Source organism: Sarcophilus harrisii, chromosome 4, assembly GCF_902635505.1.
Source record: "Sarcophilus harrisii chromosome 4, mSarHar1.11, whole genome shotgun sequence".
Taxonomy (NCBI): domain Eukaryota; kingdom Metazoa; phylum Chordata; class Mammalia; order Dasyuromorphia; family Dasyuridae; genus Sarcophilus; species Sarcophilus harrisii.
Genome location: NC_045429.1, coordinates 94,397,325 through 94,414,885, shown reverse-complemented (window position 1 = coordinate 94,414,885; position 17,561 = coordinate 94,397,325). Strand labels below are relative to the sequence as shown.

General features: G+C 40.7%; 1 protein-coding gene across 1 annotated transcript in view; it reads left to right on the top strand.

The window, feature by feature from the left end:
* Positions 1-8,768: 8,768 nt before the first annotated feature.
* LAD1 (ladinin 1) overlaps positions 8,769-17,561 on the top strand; it is a 35,749-nt gene continuing 26,956 nt past the window's right edge. Inside the window, exon 1 of the mRNA XM_012547800.3 lies at positions 8,769-9,397. Coding sequence (XP_012403254.1) covers positions 9,360-9,397 — 38 coding nt within the window. The 5' untranslated portion in view covers positions 8,769-9,359. The remainder of the gene's footprint in view (positions 9,398-17,561) is intronic.

Genomic DNA, 17,561 nt, shown 5'->3' with positions numbered 1-17,561 from the left:
GATGGGGTTTGGGCCCTATGCCCAACTGGCCACAGAAACCCACCCCTCCTCACTTAGACCCACCCTGCTGGCCTGGGTCCAGGGAATAGCCTTCTCCTACCTTATCTTTGCTTTTCTCCTAGGTACTGCCCTTTTTTATTAGGGCCCAGCCCCAAACACAAAAGCCAAATCTCAGTCTTGCCAGTCTAGCCCATTAATCGGAGGACCCTGGCAGATTGCAGCCTCCACCCTGCCATACAAAGGCTACAAGGACAATCTGTGGGTTGGAGTTAAGGCAAACACCTGGTAAACACAGGGCCCCAGGCCTGCGGCTGTGGGAGGCAGGGAGGGACTGAGGGAGAAGCCAATCCAAATAGACAGATGGAAACAGCTCTCTCAGCCTAACCCTCTGAGAATCTCAGCCCTGATGGGCCCCATCGAAAGGTATTCCTGAGGTCATCTGCTGTCGCTTTCTGTCTCCCAGCAGGATTGCATTGAATCTATAATTCATATATATATGAATGTAAGCTCCTTGAGGGCAGAGACTTTTCCTGTTTGGTTTTTAGTACAATTTAGCACAAGGTCTGACAAATAATAGGTACTTGGCAAATGTTTATAAAATTGAATATGATGTTGCATATCCTCTGGGAAAGCAGAAAGATGATCAGATGGGTTTTAGATTCATTGAGAGTGATCCAAGCTAGATGATCAATCAGTCGATAGATATTCGTGAAATGCTGACAGTGAACCAGGAACTCTGCTAGACACGAGATTTAAATATCCTCTGCTTTCAAAAAAAAAAAAACCTCATGTTCTATTGGAAAATAATTTACAAAGCTCTGGAAATGATGGGGAGGAAAGTATAGAATTACTATCTAAGAGTTCTTAGAGGTAGAATTGCAGAAACCTGGCTCTTTTCTGGCAGGAAATTTTTACCTGATTAGCCTGGAACCCGGCTTCCATCAGTAGGTTTTGTAGGCAAAGAACAATAGTACAATAAAAGTAGACTTGGTAAGGAGAGAATTTAGTTTAATCCCTAGGAGAGTTGACTTGCCCAAGCATACCCATGTGTTAAGTGGCAGAATCAGGGAACAAGGAAAAGTTGATTTCCAAATTCACCACCCTTCCCATTGTACCGTGAACCTCTTGAGGAATTAGGAAGAAAAAAAAAGGGTGGGGTATGAGGACTTGGGAAAACCTTCTGTACTTTGAGAGAAAAACATAAGCTACAGAGGATATACAAGCAACGTGTGTGAATGAGTCAAGCTTGTACCTTTACTTTTGGTACTATATGAAGTTCGGAGCACGGATGGAGACTTCTCAGGCAGCTTGCTCTTTGGTTGACAATAGTTCACCAGGCAGGGCTCCATTGTTGCTGGAGGGTGGAGCAGCCTTGAGGTGCTTCTCATTGGCAGGAGCAGAGCAAGACAGTCAGTCACCCCAGGGCAGACTGGGTATATATAACTCCAGAAGCTGAATCCTTGGGGAGAACATCTAACGTTTGGATGACAGCTACCTCTTGTCTCTGTTGTATAGAGCCTCCTAAGTCCATACTCCACTACCATAGGGGGAAGTCTCACTCTGGGAGTATAGTATATGGCAGGGCAGGGCTGGGTAGGGCTGTTCTCCGGAAACTGGGGCTAAAGTGCTGAGCCAGATGAGGGAGTGGGGAGTTAAACATTAGCTCTGATGGCCCCCCACGGAGGGAGCTAGATTCTCTGCATGGCTCAGGTCAGCCTAAGGGTCAACCTTGTTCCAGGTGGATGACCAGACTGCAGAGCCCTGGGGACCAGTTCAGGGAGCAGCTTTCCTTCCTACCCCCAGCAGAGCACTTTTCCACAGCACCTTTAATCATTCAACTCCCTTTGAGCAGGTGAAGATGCCAAGGAGTATTCTAAGACTCATAAAATTTTATAGCTTTAAGGGACTTTAGAGAGCATCTGGTCCACCCCCTTTCACCTTACAGATGAGGAAATTGGGACTCAAAGAATGTCAGCAATTTGACCAATGACCAACAATACTATTATAGCTGGAAGTCTGGAACCTTGTTTTCTTGAGTAGTTGGCCCAGTGTTCTCTTGACTTTATTACAATGACTGATTGAGGACTTCTGAGAGGGAAAGTGGGATATAGGTTGGAGAGTTTTCTTTATTCCCTCAGCCAAGAGTACAGGTAACTGAATCCCTAGCCCAGTATTCATTAGCACCTCTGGTGCTTCTATATCTGCCAGTCTTTCTAATTCTTGTTAATGTAGCCAATCCTAGTTACTTGTAGGATAGAGAATTTAAATGCGAATAACTGTGCTGCTATATATTCACATCTGTATGTTTTATGACTATATCCACATATTTATTTGTTTATTTTTACTTTAAAAATTGTTTTCTTTTTTCTGTTTATACATGTACATTAATTTTTTAGATACATATTTCTTTATGAATCATGTAAGGAAAGAAAAATCAGAACAAAAGGGGGAAACCATAAGAGAAAAAATACAGAAGAAAAAGGAAAAAAATTGAAAATGGCATGTGTTAATTCACAATCATTCTCCATAGTTCTCTCTCTGGATGCAGATGGTGTTTTCTATCCAAAGTTTATTGAGATTGCCTTGGCTCACTGAACTGTTGAGAAGAACCAAGTCCTTCATAATTGATCATCATACAGTCTTGCAATTACTGTATACACTATATTCTTGGTTCTACTTGTTTCGCTCAGCATCAGTTTGTATAAATTTTTCCAGGCTTTTAAAAAATTACCTTTTCATAATTTTGAATAGAACAATAATATTCCATTATTTTCATATACCATAACTTATTCAGTCATTCCCCAATTGATGGGCATCTATTCATTTTCCAATTCTTTGCCACTACAAAAAGAGCTGCTACAAACATTTTTGCATGAATGATTTCCTTGGGATACAGAACCAGAAGCAGTACTGCTGTATCAAAGAGTATGCACAGTTTTATAGCCCTTTGGGCATAGTTTCTAATTACTTTCAAGAATGGTTGGGTCATTTCATAACTACACCAACACTGCATTAGGGTCCCAGTTTTCCTACATCCCCTCCAATATCTTTATCTTTTTCAGTTATTTTAGCCAACCTGAGAGGAGTGAGGTGATACTTCAGAGTTGTTTTAATTTTCATTTCTTTCATCAATAGTGATTTAGAGCATTTTTTCATATTTGGCTTTAATTTCTTCATCTGAAAATTGTTCATATCCTTTGACTATTTATCAGTTGGGGCTATAAACACATGTATAAAACAATTTATAAAAACATTTATAAAACATAAATATACAAACAGATGAATACACACATATATGTATACATATTGTGTATGTATATATATGTTGTTAAGTTTATCTGTGAACAAATTTATAGATGTATGTGTGAGTCTCTGTGTATGTGTTAGTTTGTTTTGGATATGACACCAGTGGGATCTCCCTAGCTCTCCATTCTAGCTCATTTCCTGGCAGGCCTAAGAGAAAAGAGAACTGTTCCCTTGCCAGGGAAAGTGGAAGTAGGGAGTACAGAATCCAGGATCTCATAGAGCAACAGGATCTCAGCTCAGCAACATAGACATACAAACAGAGATAGATAAATCAGTACTATAGACATGTAGAATATAGATGGATAAATATAGAGAGATGAAGACAAATAGCTAGCTAGCTAGATGATAGGTAGGTAGGTAGATAGAGAGATGAGAGATAGATAGAACTTTTATTGGGCATTATATGCCAGGCATTGTACTAAGCAGTGGAAATTCAAATATAAGCAAATCTCTTCCCTCAAGCAGCTTATATTCTAATGAGGGAAGACAATACAAAAGTGATATTTTGAATATAGGAGGGATAGTAACATAGTATGGCTATAGCTGCCAAGTGTCATGGAGACCATTGTTCTGGGCAACATAATGTAAACACTTATATGTCTGAACTTAGCATCCCAGGGACAGTCTAAAGTTCTGGTGAGAGGGGGTAGAGGGGAGAAGATGGCAACGATGGCTTGAGTGGAGACAGCATGAAAGGGATATGGCCCCTAGAACCTGACTCAGACCCTCTTTCTGGACAAATGCTCTTTAAAACATAGATTACAAAGCAAAGATGACCAAAGATTATCTTGAAGATCTCAAAAGTCCCTGGATTTGGCTTGGAAATCCCCAGTAATAAATGTCACCCCAGTTGACCCTTTGTTAGAATCTCCCATGTGATTTCATACCCTGTAGACTGATCAGTAAAAAAGATGAGATTTCAAGGGTCCTTATGGGAGACAGCTGAGTCCCAGCTGGCATGTCCCTTGGCTTGGGTTCCAAGCAATGTATGGCCCGGGAGCTCCCAGTATAATAAGAAAAATCAGGTAACCCAAGGAAGAACTTGAGCTAAAATTTTTTTAATTCCTTTAGATCTAGGCAGAAGTGGAGGGAGGAAGAGAGTGAATTAGGCCTTCAGATCATGTTTATGTTCATGTGGAGTGAAACCTGCTACCTAGTACCTATTCGTGCCCCAGATTCCTTTCTTTGTGGTAATACCATGATGGCAACTTTGAGGAGGGATACTGTGTGTGTTTCACTGTGTCTTCTCTCTATTCTTACTTCCAATCTTTCACACGTATTTACTGAGTACCTGTGATGTGCCTGGCTTTAGGATGGACAGTTTGACAGATACAAAAATTTAAGGTATAGTCCCTGTCCTCAAAATGCAAATACATCTCTCAACCAGAGGTACTGAAGACCCAGATAATAAACTTCTCCCCCTCAAAGTGCTTAGCACAGTCAAATTAATGGGTATGAATTTATCAAAGCAAATGATGCTAAAGAAGATCCACTGTCATCTACCTAGCTGCTGTCCCCTAAGAAACACTAGATCTTTCTGTTTCTGTTTCTAAACCACATTAGAAATCGAGATTTTTGAGAACAGGGATTGTCTCACTTTTCTATTTAAATACCAGTTGTCTATTCTAAATGTTCACATGAACTATTTGTGTCTGATCTGAGGTAGAACCTTCCAAGCTCATATTGGTCCAATCAGACACATTGACCCCAACATAGCGATGTCATTTTGATTTTCTTTATCTACAAAGGACAACAACCAGAGCCACCACCCAGGGGTTAGGCATTTGACTTTGAACAAAGCAAATTTTTTTATTCATTCATTACACTCAAGTCAGACTCCCATAATCAGAATGAGATCATCTTCTGAGAAGGGATAAGGCACATTCATAGGATATTTCATTTGAGCAGAGTAGTTAGCCCTTGGTCCAGCACCCCAGGCCCTCCTTAAAGAACAAAAAAAGCTGTTTCTATTGAAGGTCATATGCATGAAGGCAACTACCTGTTCTTTAATGGTGTCTCACACTGCCCACTGCTCCCTCTATCTGAAGCTAGTCCACTAAATAAGCCCAAAACTTAGCATAGTGCTTAGCTAAAGCTTAACTCTATTACCATCACCAGTGATAGATGAGAAGAGCCCTGGCTCTGCTTTCTCCACTGTCTACTCCCCTTCAAGGAAGCTCGAGGGCCACTCCCCTCAGCCTGATTTTCCTGATCCTTCTACTTGTTGATTCTGTTCCTATCTTCCCAAAATTATTATATAGACATTTAAGTTATTAAGTTAAATTATAAAAATTACATATTTATAAAGCATATTATATAGGCATATCAATATTTTATGCTATATATACACATATAGTATATATATGGGATTTTTTTTTTTTTTTTTTTTTTTTGCTGAGGCAATTGGGATTAAGTGAACTGCCCAGAGTCACACAGCTAACACAGGAAGTGTTAAGTGTCTGAGACTAGATTTGAACTCGGGTCCTCCTGACTTCAAGGCTGGTGCTCTATCCACTGCACCACCTATGGGTGCCCCATATATGGGAATTTTTATCTTTTCCCCATGTAAGCTCCTTGAGGAAACAGATTGTTTTCTTTGTCTTTGTATTTCTAGAGTCTAGCACAAGGTATGAAATATAGTAGCTTGATGAATTTCATTGAATTGCTTATCTGTGTGATTCTGAGGAGGTCACTTAATCTAGGTCTCAGTTTTCTCTTTTGTAAAATAAAAGAATTGGATAAAATAATCAATAAGTTCCTTTCTAATTCTAGATTTTTTTTTTTTTTTTTTTTTTTTTTTTTACTAATCTTTTAGCCCTGTACAGGGGAAAAGAATGCAGAGACTCCAGGCCATTACATTCAGGCTAAAACGAGTCACCTTTTAAGTAAGAAATCAACAAGTGTTTACTAAATATCTATTTTATTTCTGGCACTGTCCCAGGTGCTAGAGATGCAAAGACAAAAATGAGTCCTTCACTTTAAGGATCTAAATAGGGGAGGCACAATAGGTGAGGAGGGAGTCAGGAAAGACTTTAGAGAGTAAATTAGCACTTGAACTAATCTTTGAAAGAAACTAGGGCTTCTGAGAGATGGAGATAGGGAAGGAAGAGCACTCCATGTATGGGAAACAGACCATGTATACAAAGGAAGAGACAGAAGGATAAGGAACGGCAAGTAAGACAGTTTCATTGGAACAATGTGATTGAGGAAGAATAGTGATGTATAATCATTCTAGAAAACTGGGATCCTATTGGCCTGTCCGACCCTATTGCATTTTATTCTAAATAAACAGAATTTCTCATTTATATATCTATTTTTCCAATGCATATAGTGGCTGATATGAGGAATAAAACACAAAAACTAATCTTATAATAATGTTTTTCTTATCGTGTACCATCTCAGTCTATGGTTATAGATAGAACAGTTGCTATCATGATGGGGAGCGGGTAGCTAAGAAATTTTTTTATTGAAAAAAATGTCTTCATTCTAAAAAAAAAAAAGGTGGAAATCACTGACATAATCCAACCCTTCCCTTTGACAGAAAAGGCAGCAGAAGCCCAGAAAAAGGAAGTGAGTCATTCCTAACAGTACAGGAAAATTTATTTTTTTTATTTTTCTCAATCACAAGTTTAAAAAAAAAAAGTTTGACATTTGCTTTTTTTTAAATACTCTCCCTCTTTCCCTTTCCCCTCCTTGAGAAAGCAAGCTATAATATAATATATTGTATAATATTTATGTATATAATCTATAATGTATTACATACATTATATTATATCTTATATATATTATATCTATAATGTAAAGATTATATGTATGAAATCATGCTAAACATATTTCTATAATAGCCATATTCTAAAAGAAAACAACCTATCCCCCAAGACAAGAAAAATAAAGTTTAAAAAGTATGCTTCTATCTGCATATAGTCTATCAGTTTTTTTTTCCTCTAGAGGTGGATAGCATTTTTCATCATAAATCCATTAGAATTGTGTAGGATCATTGTATTGCTGAGAATAGTTAAATCATTCAGTTGCTCACTGTACAATATTACTTTTACTATGTACAATATTCTCCTGATTCCACAAACTTCACTTTATATCAGCTCATATTATGTCTTAAAGGAAGATTTCTTGAGGGAGCTGGAATTCTGGATACTCCTTGGAGAAGAAGATAGTGGAACAGACTTTGCATTTGTGCGGTGTTTATTTAGAAATCAATTTGCATCCATGCCAGTGTCTCTGTCTTATACAAGAGTTTCTACACTAGGTCTGTGTAATCTGATGTGCAAAGGACCTAGCCAGTATCCAGTCCTCAATAGAATGTAAACTTTTCATGGACAGAGATTGTTTCACTTCTATCTTTATGTATCTTGCTTGGTCTTACCTGGAGTAGTTCCTAGCAGAGTGCCTAGCATTTAGTAGATCCATGATGAATTCTTGTTGATTGATTGATTAGTGGTAATCCAAGCAGGGGATAGCATGGGGATCCCTATCTCCCTATTCACCTTCTTATTCTGAACCCCAGTTTCATTTTTCACAGAATCACAGAACACTAAAATTGGTGTTCCAACTCCAACTCCCTCATTTTTCCAGATGAGGAAACTGAGATTCAGACACAAAATGATGACTTACTGATCCTGGGCTGCCTCTCTTTGTGCTACTTTCTTATACTCACCGAGAGTATAGTTTTTTTCTATATAAAACTATATAAAAACTATAGTTTTTATAGTTTTATAGTTTTTTATAGTATAGAAAATTTTTCAGTACTTGCTGGCTCATTTAGAGGAGATAAGACTTTCCCAACTCCCAGCTTCCAAACTCACCCCAAATGAGGCTGCTACGGAGCAGACAGTAGCTGGTACTTCACCAGGCCCAGGATACTGTCACTAGATGGTGTTAGAAACAGCCTAGATTGCGAATTTGGAGCCAGAAGTCCTGGGTTCAAGTATTTGCTCTTCTACTTGTTTTTGATATTGGGAAAGTCACTTCCTGTTCTCTGGGCTGAGATCTCTTCATTGATGAAAATAAAAAGGTTGGAATAAAATAATCTCTTAAGGCTCTTTTTAGCTCTAATATTCATTCTGTGATCCTATTCTCAGTCCAGGACTATGGACTCAAATGCTGTTTTAGATACCTATGTCCCAGTTACCTCTTCTGAGAGGTACATCTTCCCCTGACTCCCATTTCCATCGCTTACCTTAGAACTCTTGATGTTTTCCGGCAATCTTTCATAGAGCAGGGGGGGAAAGATTTTAGGGTACCCTATGCTCTCTACCTGGTGTGTGGCTTAATTCATTATAGTTTGGTGAGCCTAAATTAGATGGAGGCAGTGGGAACTGTTTGCATATTCCGCTCAATGAAAGGGTTCTAAAGCCAAGAGTAGGGTGTGTCGGGGGGAGGAGGAAGGGGGGTGCTGCTGCGTGCTTTAGACATGACATTACGGTACCCACTCTACCTTTTCCGCTTCACTTCCTGCTCTTGGATTTCTCTGGGCTAAGTCGGTTTACCGGCAGCCGAGCTGAGCGGGTGAGATCAGCTTGACCCCGATCCTCGGGTTTCTCGTCCCCTAGCCCGGCTCCCCTGACACCCCCCATTAGCCCGCGCCACCTGCAGGGGGAGGCAGCTCTGAGCCCCAGCTGGTCCGACTGGTTCTGAGCAGGAAGTCTCCCTCCCTCGCCCGGGGCGGCCAACCAGCCCCAGCTCGGTCCCCGGCGTCTATCCGCACCGTCCCCGCCTGGGAACCTCCGGATACGGGAGCCAAGGGCCCCGGACAGCTCCCCCTGGTCGGAGGAGCCCAGCGTCCCTCTGCTTGGGGAGGTGTGACCCGGGCGCCGGAGTCCTTAGTGTCAGCGAGAGGGGGTGTCTGAGCGCGCGGGGGGTGAGATAAGGGACCATGTGATTCACCTGGGCACTGGGCTGGTGCGAGGAGGAGGGACCCAGGGGCAGGTGAGGGAAGGCACAGAGTGGATAACTGTAGGAGGTGTTTGGAGCCAAATAGAAGGAGGAAGAGGAGGAGGAGGAGGGTACTGCTCGCGGGACGAAGCTCCCCAGTGACAATGTCTATTAAGAGGAAGAACTGGTCAGCGCTGTCAAGGTGAGTGGAACAGGGGAGAGGGAGAGATCTGAGGGGGATTGGGGCAGGAAATCCTGGCTCCCTTCCAGGTGTAGGAGAGGCCCTCAACACCTCGGCTCTTCTTATTTATTCTTTTTTCTTGATCAGAGATCTGGAAGGGGAATTATGAGTTGGACAAAAGATTAGTAGAGCCAGCAGACTAGGTCAGACCCAGTCTACTGGGTCAGGTTTCTCCTCTCCCTGGACCCTGTGTTGTCCTGCTTGGGTAATCAGAAAAATCCTAGAATGATAGTATTAGAAAGAGCTTAAAGATCTAATCCAAACCCTTCATTTTAAGGAGGTAAAATGTATAAGTGGATTTGCCCTAAGAAATTTAGCACTCTAACTCAGCCCCTGTAGCTTCCTTCTCCCAGTCTTTGCAGGCTCACATCTGGAAAGTGGAGCTGGGATTCCCCCAAACTTTAGGTCCTCCAGACATGAGTGTGGGTTTTCTTCAAGTATCCTGTGTCGCCCCCCCCCCCATATGGTTATGGCCTCAGAGACTGGGGATTGCAGAATGCTGAGCCATCTTCATCCTCCTGCATAGTAGTCTGAATGTTATTATTATTATTTTTTAAGAAAGACACATGCAAGAGGGATGTTTGTGAAGGGAAGTTGGAAGGCCATGTCCCTGATACTTATATTTCATGGCCTCTGGTTGCTTCAGAGTGGTATATCATTACAAGGATTCTAATCTCATTCATTTTCACATTTTCTGGCCAGAACACAGTGATGCTATGAAAATTAAAAATCTAGACAGCTTAGATAAGGGCCACTATTTAGGATATATGATGGCCCAGAGGAGAGACCCTGTGTGTGTGTGTGTGTGTGTGTGTTTGTATGCATCAGGAGGTAGATGTTTTACTCCTCAACCTCTCTTAAACAGAACTTAGCTTTGGCACACTTGGATTGGAATTGGAAGCTTACTCATGTTCCGGGTTAGCTTTCAGTATAACTGGGGAAAGGGCAAGAGAACTCAGAACCTTGAACATTTGATTATGAAAGTCATGTCAGGGTCAGACTAAGTTTAGATGAATTTCCAATCAGAAAGAGCACAGGCAATGGATTCCCTAACCTTTTTTCCTAAGGTATATAAAATACCCATCAATTCAATTATATCAATAATCTATATATGTTCCTTTCCACTTCAAGGTTGGGAAAACTAAGATTTACATAATGTAAAGGACTTGTCCAAGGTCACACAGTAACATGGCATCAGAAGTAGAACTGAGGTCCTTCAGATCCTAGGATGATAGCCAGAATTAGGCTGATGGAGGTTGATGCATATGTTGGGAGATTGGAGGGAAGTATAGATCCAAGTCAGTAAAGAAAATAGGGGGTGGTTCTGCCTGTTCCTCAGCTCCCTTCCCCAGTCAAGTCTGAATTTTTTCATTTCTTCCAGAAATTTCTCATCACATCCTTCTTTTTTCTTTCTGTCTCCATACCTCAAGATCTGGGGGAGGTAGTGAGTGGTCAAGTGAGTCAAGAACCAGAAAGGGTCAGGGTCTTCACTTCAAATAAAATAGGTAAAGACTAGAGTCCAGGCCCTAATTCAAAAGCAAGCAAATACCTCAGGGTATTCCAACCCCCAACTCCCATTAACCTTACCAGGCAGAAACTCCTAATGTCTAATGCAGAGGATGCTGGCTGGTGGGGTCTAGAAAGTAAGTGAGAAGGAGTTCCCAGCCTGATCCTGGCAGTGAGCCCAAAAGGAGGGAAGTCAACTCTCTGAAAAGGGGCCCTGCCTGCCAGGGCTGGTGGAGATGCCCCAGGAAAGGGCTGTGATCAGGGTGTGGCCAGTGGGAGCATGGCCTTGGACTCTGTGAGTATGTCAGCATATGGCTTTCTCTGTGTGGGTATACCTGCCTCTGTATGTTTATGTGTGTGAGAGGAATGACTCAGTGTACAGATACATAGAAAAGGAATGCTAGAAGGCTGAAGTCAGAAAGGGTCTTTGGAGATCATCTAGGGAACATTCTTCATTCTGCAAATGAGGAACTTGAGACCCAGATAAATTAGGGGAATTATTCAAGCCCACACAGCTTTCAGGACTAGCACTCAGCTTTTCTGATTTCTGGCTCATTGGTCTTTCCATCATTCTGGATTATATATGTGGGAATATGTTTCTAAAAATACTAATAACTTCCATTCGTATAATACTTCAAGGTTTTTTCAAAGCCTACTTTTTCCTACTCAACAAAACTCAGAAATAGGTAGTATATGTATTGTTGCTTCCATTTTACAGTTGAACAGTTGCTAATTCTTTGAGGTAGAATGTCTTTAATTTTTAGTATTTAAAGTTGGAAGGGGCCTTAAAAATTACTTAGTATAACTTTTTCATTTTGCAAATAAGGAAACTGAGACCTAGAGAAATTAAGTCACATGCTCCAAGGTCATAATTAGTAGCAGAATCATGACAAGGTTCTGGCGTGTGGACTTTGAGTTCAATCTTTTCCAACTACCACATAGACCTTGAGGACGTATTTATGGGGACTTTTAAGCTTGGAGTGAGACCTCAGGTTTGTTCTCACGCTACTATTTGTTTTTAATGAAAGGGCCATGCCCCAGAATGTGGCTAATGCTCAGGAATCCCTTCCTTATAGCAGGCTTAGCAGTCCCTACACTTGACTTTGCCTAGCCCTGTCCCAAGGAATTAGATCCCCTCCTGGAGCCTGCCCCCTCTGGGCATTGGCAGTTGCTGATGGACCATCATCACCCCTGTGAGACACCTAGAGCAAAGAGAAGCTTCTTGTTGTATTAAAAAAAAAACAAGCAGTGAGAAGCATCTGTGAGTCACCCATCACTGTAACCTGAGCCTCTTGTTCTTCAGGGCCCCCAGCTCTTTGCTGGGTGGGGCTGGGCTGAGGGTGGGGCCAGTGTGGCCACAGCCCAAGCCTATTTAGGAAGAGGACTAGGGAAAACCACCCAGGAGCTGGGCCACATTTTCAGATTTTAATTGCCAATAGGATCATAGATTTAGAGATTGAGGGGACCTTAATAAATGCTTTTAAAATTGAATTAGAGAGTTTGACTTCCTCTTTTTTGTTTAAACAAATGAGAAGATTGAGACCCATAAACATTAAATGACTTAGTTAAGCTTCCGTAGGCAGCAAGTTAAGTAGCAAACCAGGATTCAAACCCAGCCAATATTCTTATCAATATCTCATGCCAGTTCCTGGGGAGCCTGAGCAGGACACTGGGAATGGGTGCAGAAGATAGATTCCTTGGGACAGAGCAGGAAGGGCTTGGGTAGGGGTGGAGAGCATTCAATGTTCTTGGGAAAGTGGCTTTTGGTAGAACAGCCCAGCCTCATGTTCCATCAAGGCCTGGATGCGGATGGAGGGGACATTTTCTCTTTTTTCTGGCTCCTTCAGTTGCCCTTTTGCTCCGTTTCTGCTCTTCCTTCCCTTCTCACCTTGGCAAGAGAAGCTAAGGTTGGGCTGTGGGGGGTAATAAGGGGAAGTGAGACAGGCTGGCACAGAGCAGTCCAGGCCCCGGGTTAATTATTTCCCTGAACATTGTGATGGAAGCTCAAGTCTTGCCCTGATTTATTTCCCAGACTGGGCCCTGCCCAGCCCTTTTAATTTACTAACCAGATGTGCCTGGTCTCCTGCTTCTTTATCCCCCATTAGAGGTAATCTCAGCATGTTATAGCCTTAAGTGACCTTATGCAATAACAACAACAACAACAATAATAGCATTTATGTGGTTTGCTAAACACCTGACAAATTTATTTCGTTTGATCCTTAAAACAACCTGGAGCAGTTGGTCTATTATTATTCCCATCTTCCAGTTGAGAACACTGAGGCAGATGAAAATTAAGGTCTCAAATTTAGTAAATGCCTCAGATGGAACTGGATCTTGAGCCTTTTAACTCCAGACTCAGGACTCTATCTACTAAACACAATGTATAAAACTTGGAGATCAGCTCATCCAGTAACTCTCCCCCACCCCTCGCCCCTTGATGTAGCTGAGGTGCAGAGAGGGATTGGGTGATTTACCGTGGTCACACACCTAGTAAATGGCAGAGGCAGAGCCTGCCAACTAACTCTCTTAGAAAATCTCTAAAGCTCCTTTTCTTTCTAAGTTTTTGGTCTCAGCCAAGGTTACATCCTAGTCAGAACAGAGATGAGAACCCCTTTTCTGACTCCTGTGACCAGCGCTTTTCTTCACAATAAGTGCTTGCAAATGGACATTGCCCCCACACAGCAACCTGGCTTTTTAAACTTAAAAAAGTATGCCCCAGTCTTGAGAAAAGTGTTCCTTGACACACTTTGAAGAATCTCTGTATATAGAGGGAAGTCGCCCCATTTTAAAGATGGCAAAAACCGAATTTCTCCTCATGTCTGTGGAATGATTCTTTCCGGACTCATTAGAAAATCTCCAAGGACCTAATTTTCTCAAAATCCTATGATCCTTAAAGGAGGCAGCAGACTATACTGGGAAAAGGAAGAAGATCAAGATCCCAATTCTGGTATTTACAAGTCGTGTGAGCCTGAGAAAGTTATTTAACTATTTTGAACTCTGAGCTCCCTCATCTGTGAGTAAACTGGACTTCAAGAACCTTTTAGTTCTGAATTTAATGTCACAGGATCTTATTTTAAAGCTCTGTGGCCTTGAGTGGATCACTTAATTTTTAAAAGATTCATTTTCATCATCTGTAAAAAAAAAAAAAAAACAAAAAAAAACAAACAAGTTTTGTGTGTGTGTGTGTGTGTGTGTGTGTGTGTGTGTGTGTGTGAGTGAGTGTATGGAGTGGATGAGGGTATATTAGGCTAAATGGCTTCTGCGTTTCCTTCCAGCCTCAGGATGCTGGGCTTTCTGCTCTAGTACCACCAACAGAATGGGGTCCAAGAAAGGCTTCCTTTTCAGATGGGAAAGGATTTAATAGTCCCAGGAAGGGGGTGAAAACTTCCCTGGCTGTGTCTGAAAGAAGGAAACATCCTCATTTTACTTTTGCTTCCTTTTCTATCATTCAGCTTTCTGAGGGCTTGCCCTACTTTGAACAGAATTAAAGAGGACATTCAGAAGAGGAATCCAATTATTGGGAGGGGATCAAGGATAGAGCACTTTGTTTCAGTCTGTGAGACTAAGGCAGGACTCTTTTGTTATTTTTTATAAATACCGAATCATTGATATAAGGAATTCAGGTAAGATACTTATGCCCTTGCAGATTGCTACCTTCTCAGCAAATGAAAATCTTAGAGAGTTGCTTGGTGGTACTGAGGAGCTAAGTGACTTGCCTAACATCACCTCTTCATGTTAGATTTGAACCTGGATTTTCCCAACTACCCAGCATGCTTTAGCATTGGTTTTGTTTTTGCTATTATTTGTTTGAAGTTCTGTTTTCTTCATTTCTTCATTAAAAGCTCCTGCAAGTGCAGGAGGCTTATAGGCATTCAGAGATCATTTTAACATTTACCCTGTCTCAATATCTGACAGTTATTTTACAGAATCACATCAGGAGAAGTACCTCTCGACATTGAAGAGCATAATTTTTTCTACAGTAGTCAATATTTGGAAATTCATACTGATGTCTGACCTCCCTCTCACTTGCTCAGGTAGATCCCATTTCCATATCCACCTAGGGTACCTCCAAGCATAACTTCAACTTTCCCAAGATTTAAAAAAAATGCCTTCTAAAGGTTTTTAAGTTTTAGCCATTTTCTTTTATTCAGATATCTATAGCTATTCGAATTCTTGGAATCACATTTTTTCTTGGAGTTGGTATCTTGTTAGGAAGGAAAGAGAAGACAAAGGGAGCCAATGGTTTCAGAGCTGGACATAGGAGAGATGCATAAATTGAAAACAACAACAATGTATTAAATACTTACCATGTGCCAGGCTAAGTGCTAAAAATACAAATAAAAAATACATTCCTATTCTCAAGGTTGTTCAGGTTTTTGATTACTTTTTGATAGTATTTTATTTTTTCCAATTATATAAAACCTTTTAGCCAGTGGTTCTCAAACTTTTGTTTTCAGTATCTTTATCCTATTAAAAATTATTGAGAATTTCTCCAAAGAGTTTTTGTTTATCTGGATTATATTTATAGACAGTTACCATATTGGAAATAAAACCTACTTTTGAATTTGTAGACCCTCTAAAAGGGTTTCAGAGATCCCCAGGATTCTCTAGATTATACTTTAAGAACCACTGCATTTTAGCATTCATTTTTACAAAATTAGAGTTCCAAATTTTTCTCCCTTTCTCCCTCAATTTCCAATATTTTGCAACCATAGAAAGACATGCTACAAATATTTTTATACATGTAGATCCTTTTCCATTTTTTAATGAAGATATTCATATTCCCATAGAGGGGGAACAGTATTTATCAGCCTGCAAATACCCTGGATAGATGATGGAAGCAGACTAGGGATATGAGGGCTGAAGCTGCAGATGTCCTGGGCCTGGATGACTAGGACTAGCCGAGCAGAGTGATTCATTTTTAGGCTCTGATCAATAAGAAGCTAATACCATATAAGGCTCCAGAAGAGGCTGGATAAATAAGTTACTTCATTTAGGGAGGAGAGCTTGTGGGAAGTGTGGCTTTTCAGGGCCTGGGGGAGTCTTGAAGATTACTCCAACTCAGTCTCGGGAAAGGTGACTTACCGGGCAGTGATACGATTTTCCCTTGACAGAGCTAGCTCTACTCTAGAGGGGAAGCCTTGTCTCAGAATCTAAATTGAAATGAACTTTAGAGGTCATCTAGACCTACTGAAACTCAAATCAAAATCCCCTCTAGTGATGAGAAACCTATTACCGCCTATTGCCACTCTTGGATACTTTCAGTTTTTAGGAAGATTTTCCTTACATTGGAGCCAAAATCTGCCTCCTTGCTTCTTCCATTCAATGCTTAGTTCCCCTTTCTGAGGCCAAGAAAAAGCAGTCTAATCCTTTTTTTCTGTTACCATACCTTCAAGTCCTTGGAAAATAACTCTCATGTCCTCCCAAATCTTTTCTTCTCTATGTTCAATATTACCAGTTCCTAAAAATCAGTCCTCACGTGGTATGCTTTCTGGTCCTCTCTGGTCTCTTCCTTCTCTCCAGTTTTTCAATGTCCTTCCTAGGATGACTGACCTCTGACTGAGAAATACCCCTCTTAGCAGGAGTTGGCCTAAGAAAGGGGCTTGGTTACTGAGAAAAAAAGCCTAGAGGACAAGTCCAGGGAACTAAAAGTTACTGAGTCTGGAAAAAAGAAGCTGGATAATGGAGAAGATTCTTCCCAGATATGTACCAATTCTCAGGTTCTTGTTTAGTTTTGAAAACTGTATTGAAAACATCATCAGAGGAATGTTTTTTATTGAGTATTTGGCCTGTGCAGAAAGAGATAATATAGATCTAGTCCTTGTCTCAATGGGAAACAACAGCTCATAAATCTCTGCCATGGGGCTTAGCACTTACTGGCTGTGTGACATTGGGCAAGTCATTCAATCTTGTTTGCCTCAGCTTCCTCATGTGTAAAAGAAGCTGGAGAAATAAAGGGCCAACCAGTCCAATATCTTTGCCAAGAAACCCCAAATGGGGTCATAAAGAATTAGACATGACTGAAAAAAAAATAACTCAACAACAGGGTCTAGCTGAACATTATCTAATTCCTATGTTTTAGGACATAGAAAGAGAGGACTTGCCTAAAGAAACATCCTTGAACTAGGAGGCAGGCAGCTTGGTTTGTAAGTCCAGACTCAGACACTTAGTAGGTTGAGTATATCACAATTCCCTGACCCTCAGTTTTCTTATCTGCAAAATGGGAATATTAACATGTGTGCTGATTCAAGACCTGGATTCAAGTCCTTCCTCACTTAGCAGGATGGCCATGTGTACATCATTAGTGCCTCTAGTGAACTTTTTAAGATTATAAAAATAGCATTTATATAGTGCTTTAAGGATGGTAAAGAGCTATGTACAGAGTAAATATATATGTATGTATGTGTATACATATTATATATATATATAGTGAAGATCAATTTATATGTAAAACATAATTATATGATATATATACCATATACCATATACATATAACATATATACAAATATGTGTGTGTATAATTTGCTCTTTATAACAACCCATGTGAGATAGATGATATTATTATCATTTGAATTTTACAGGTGAGGCAACTGAGGCCAGAAGAGGAGAAATGGCTTG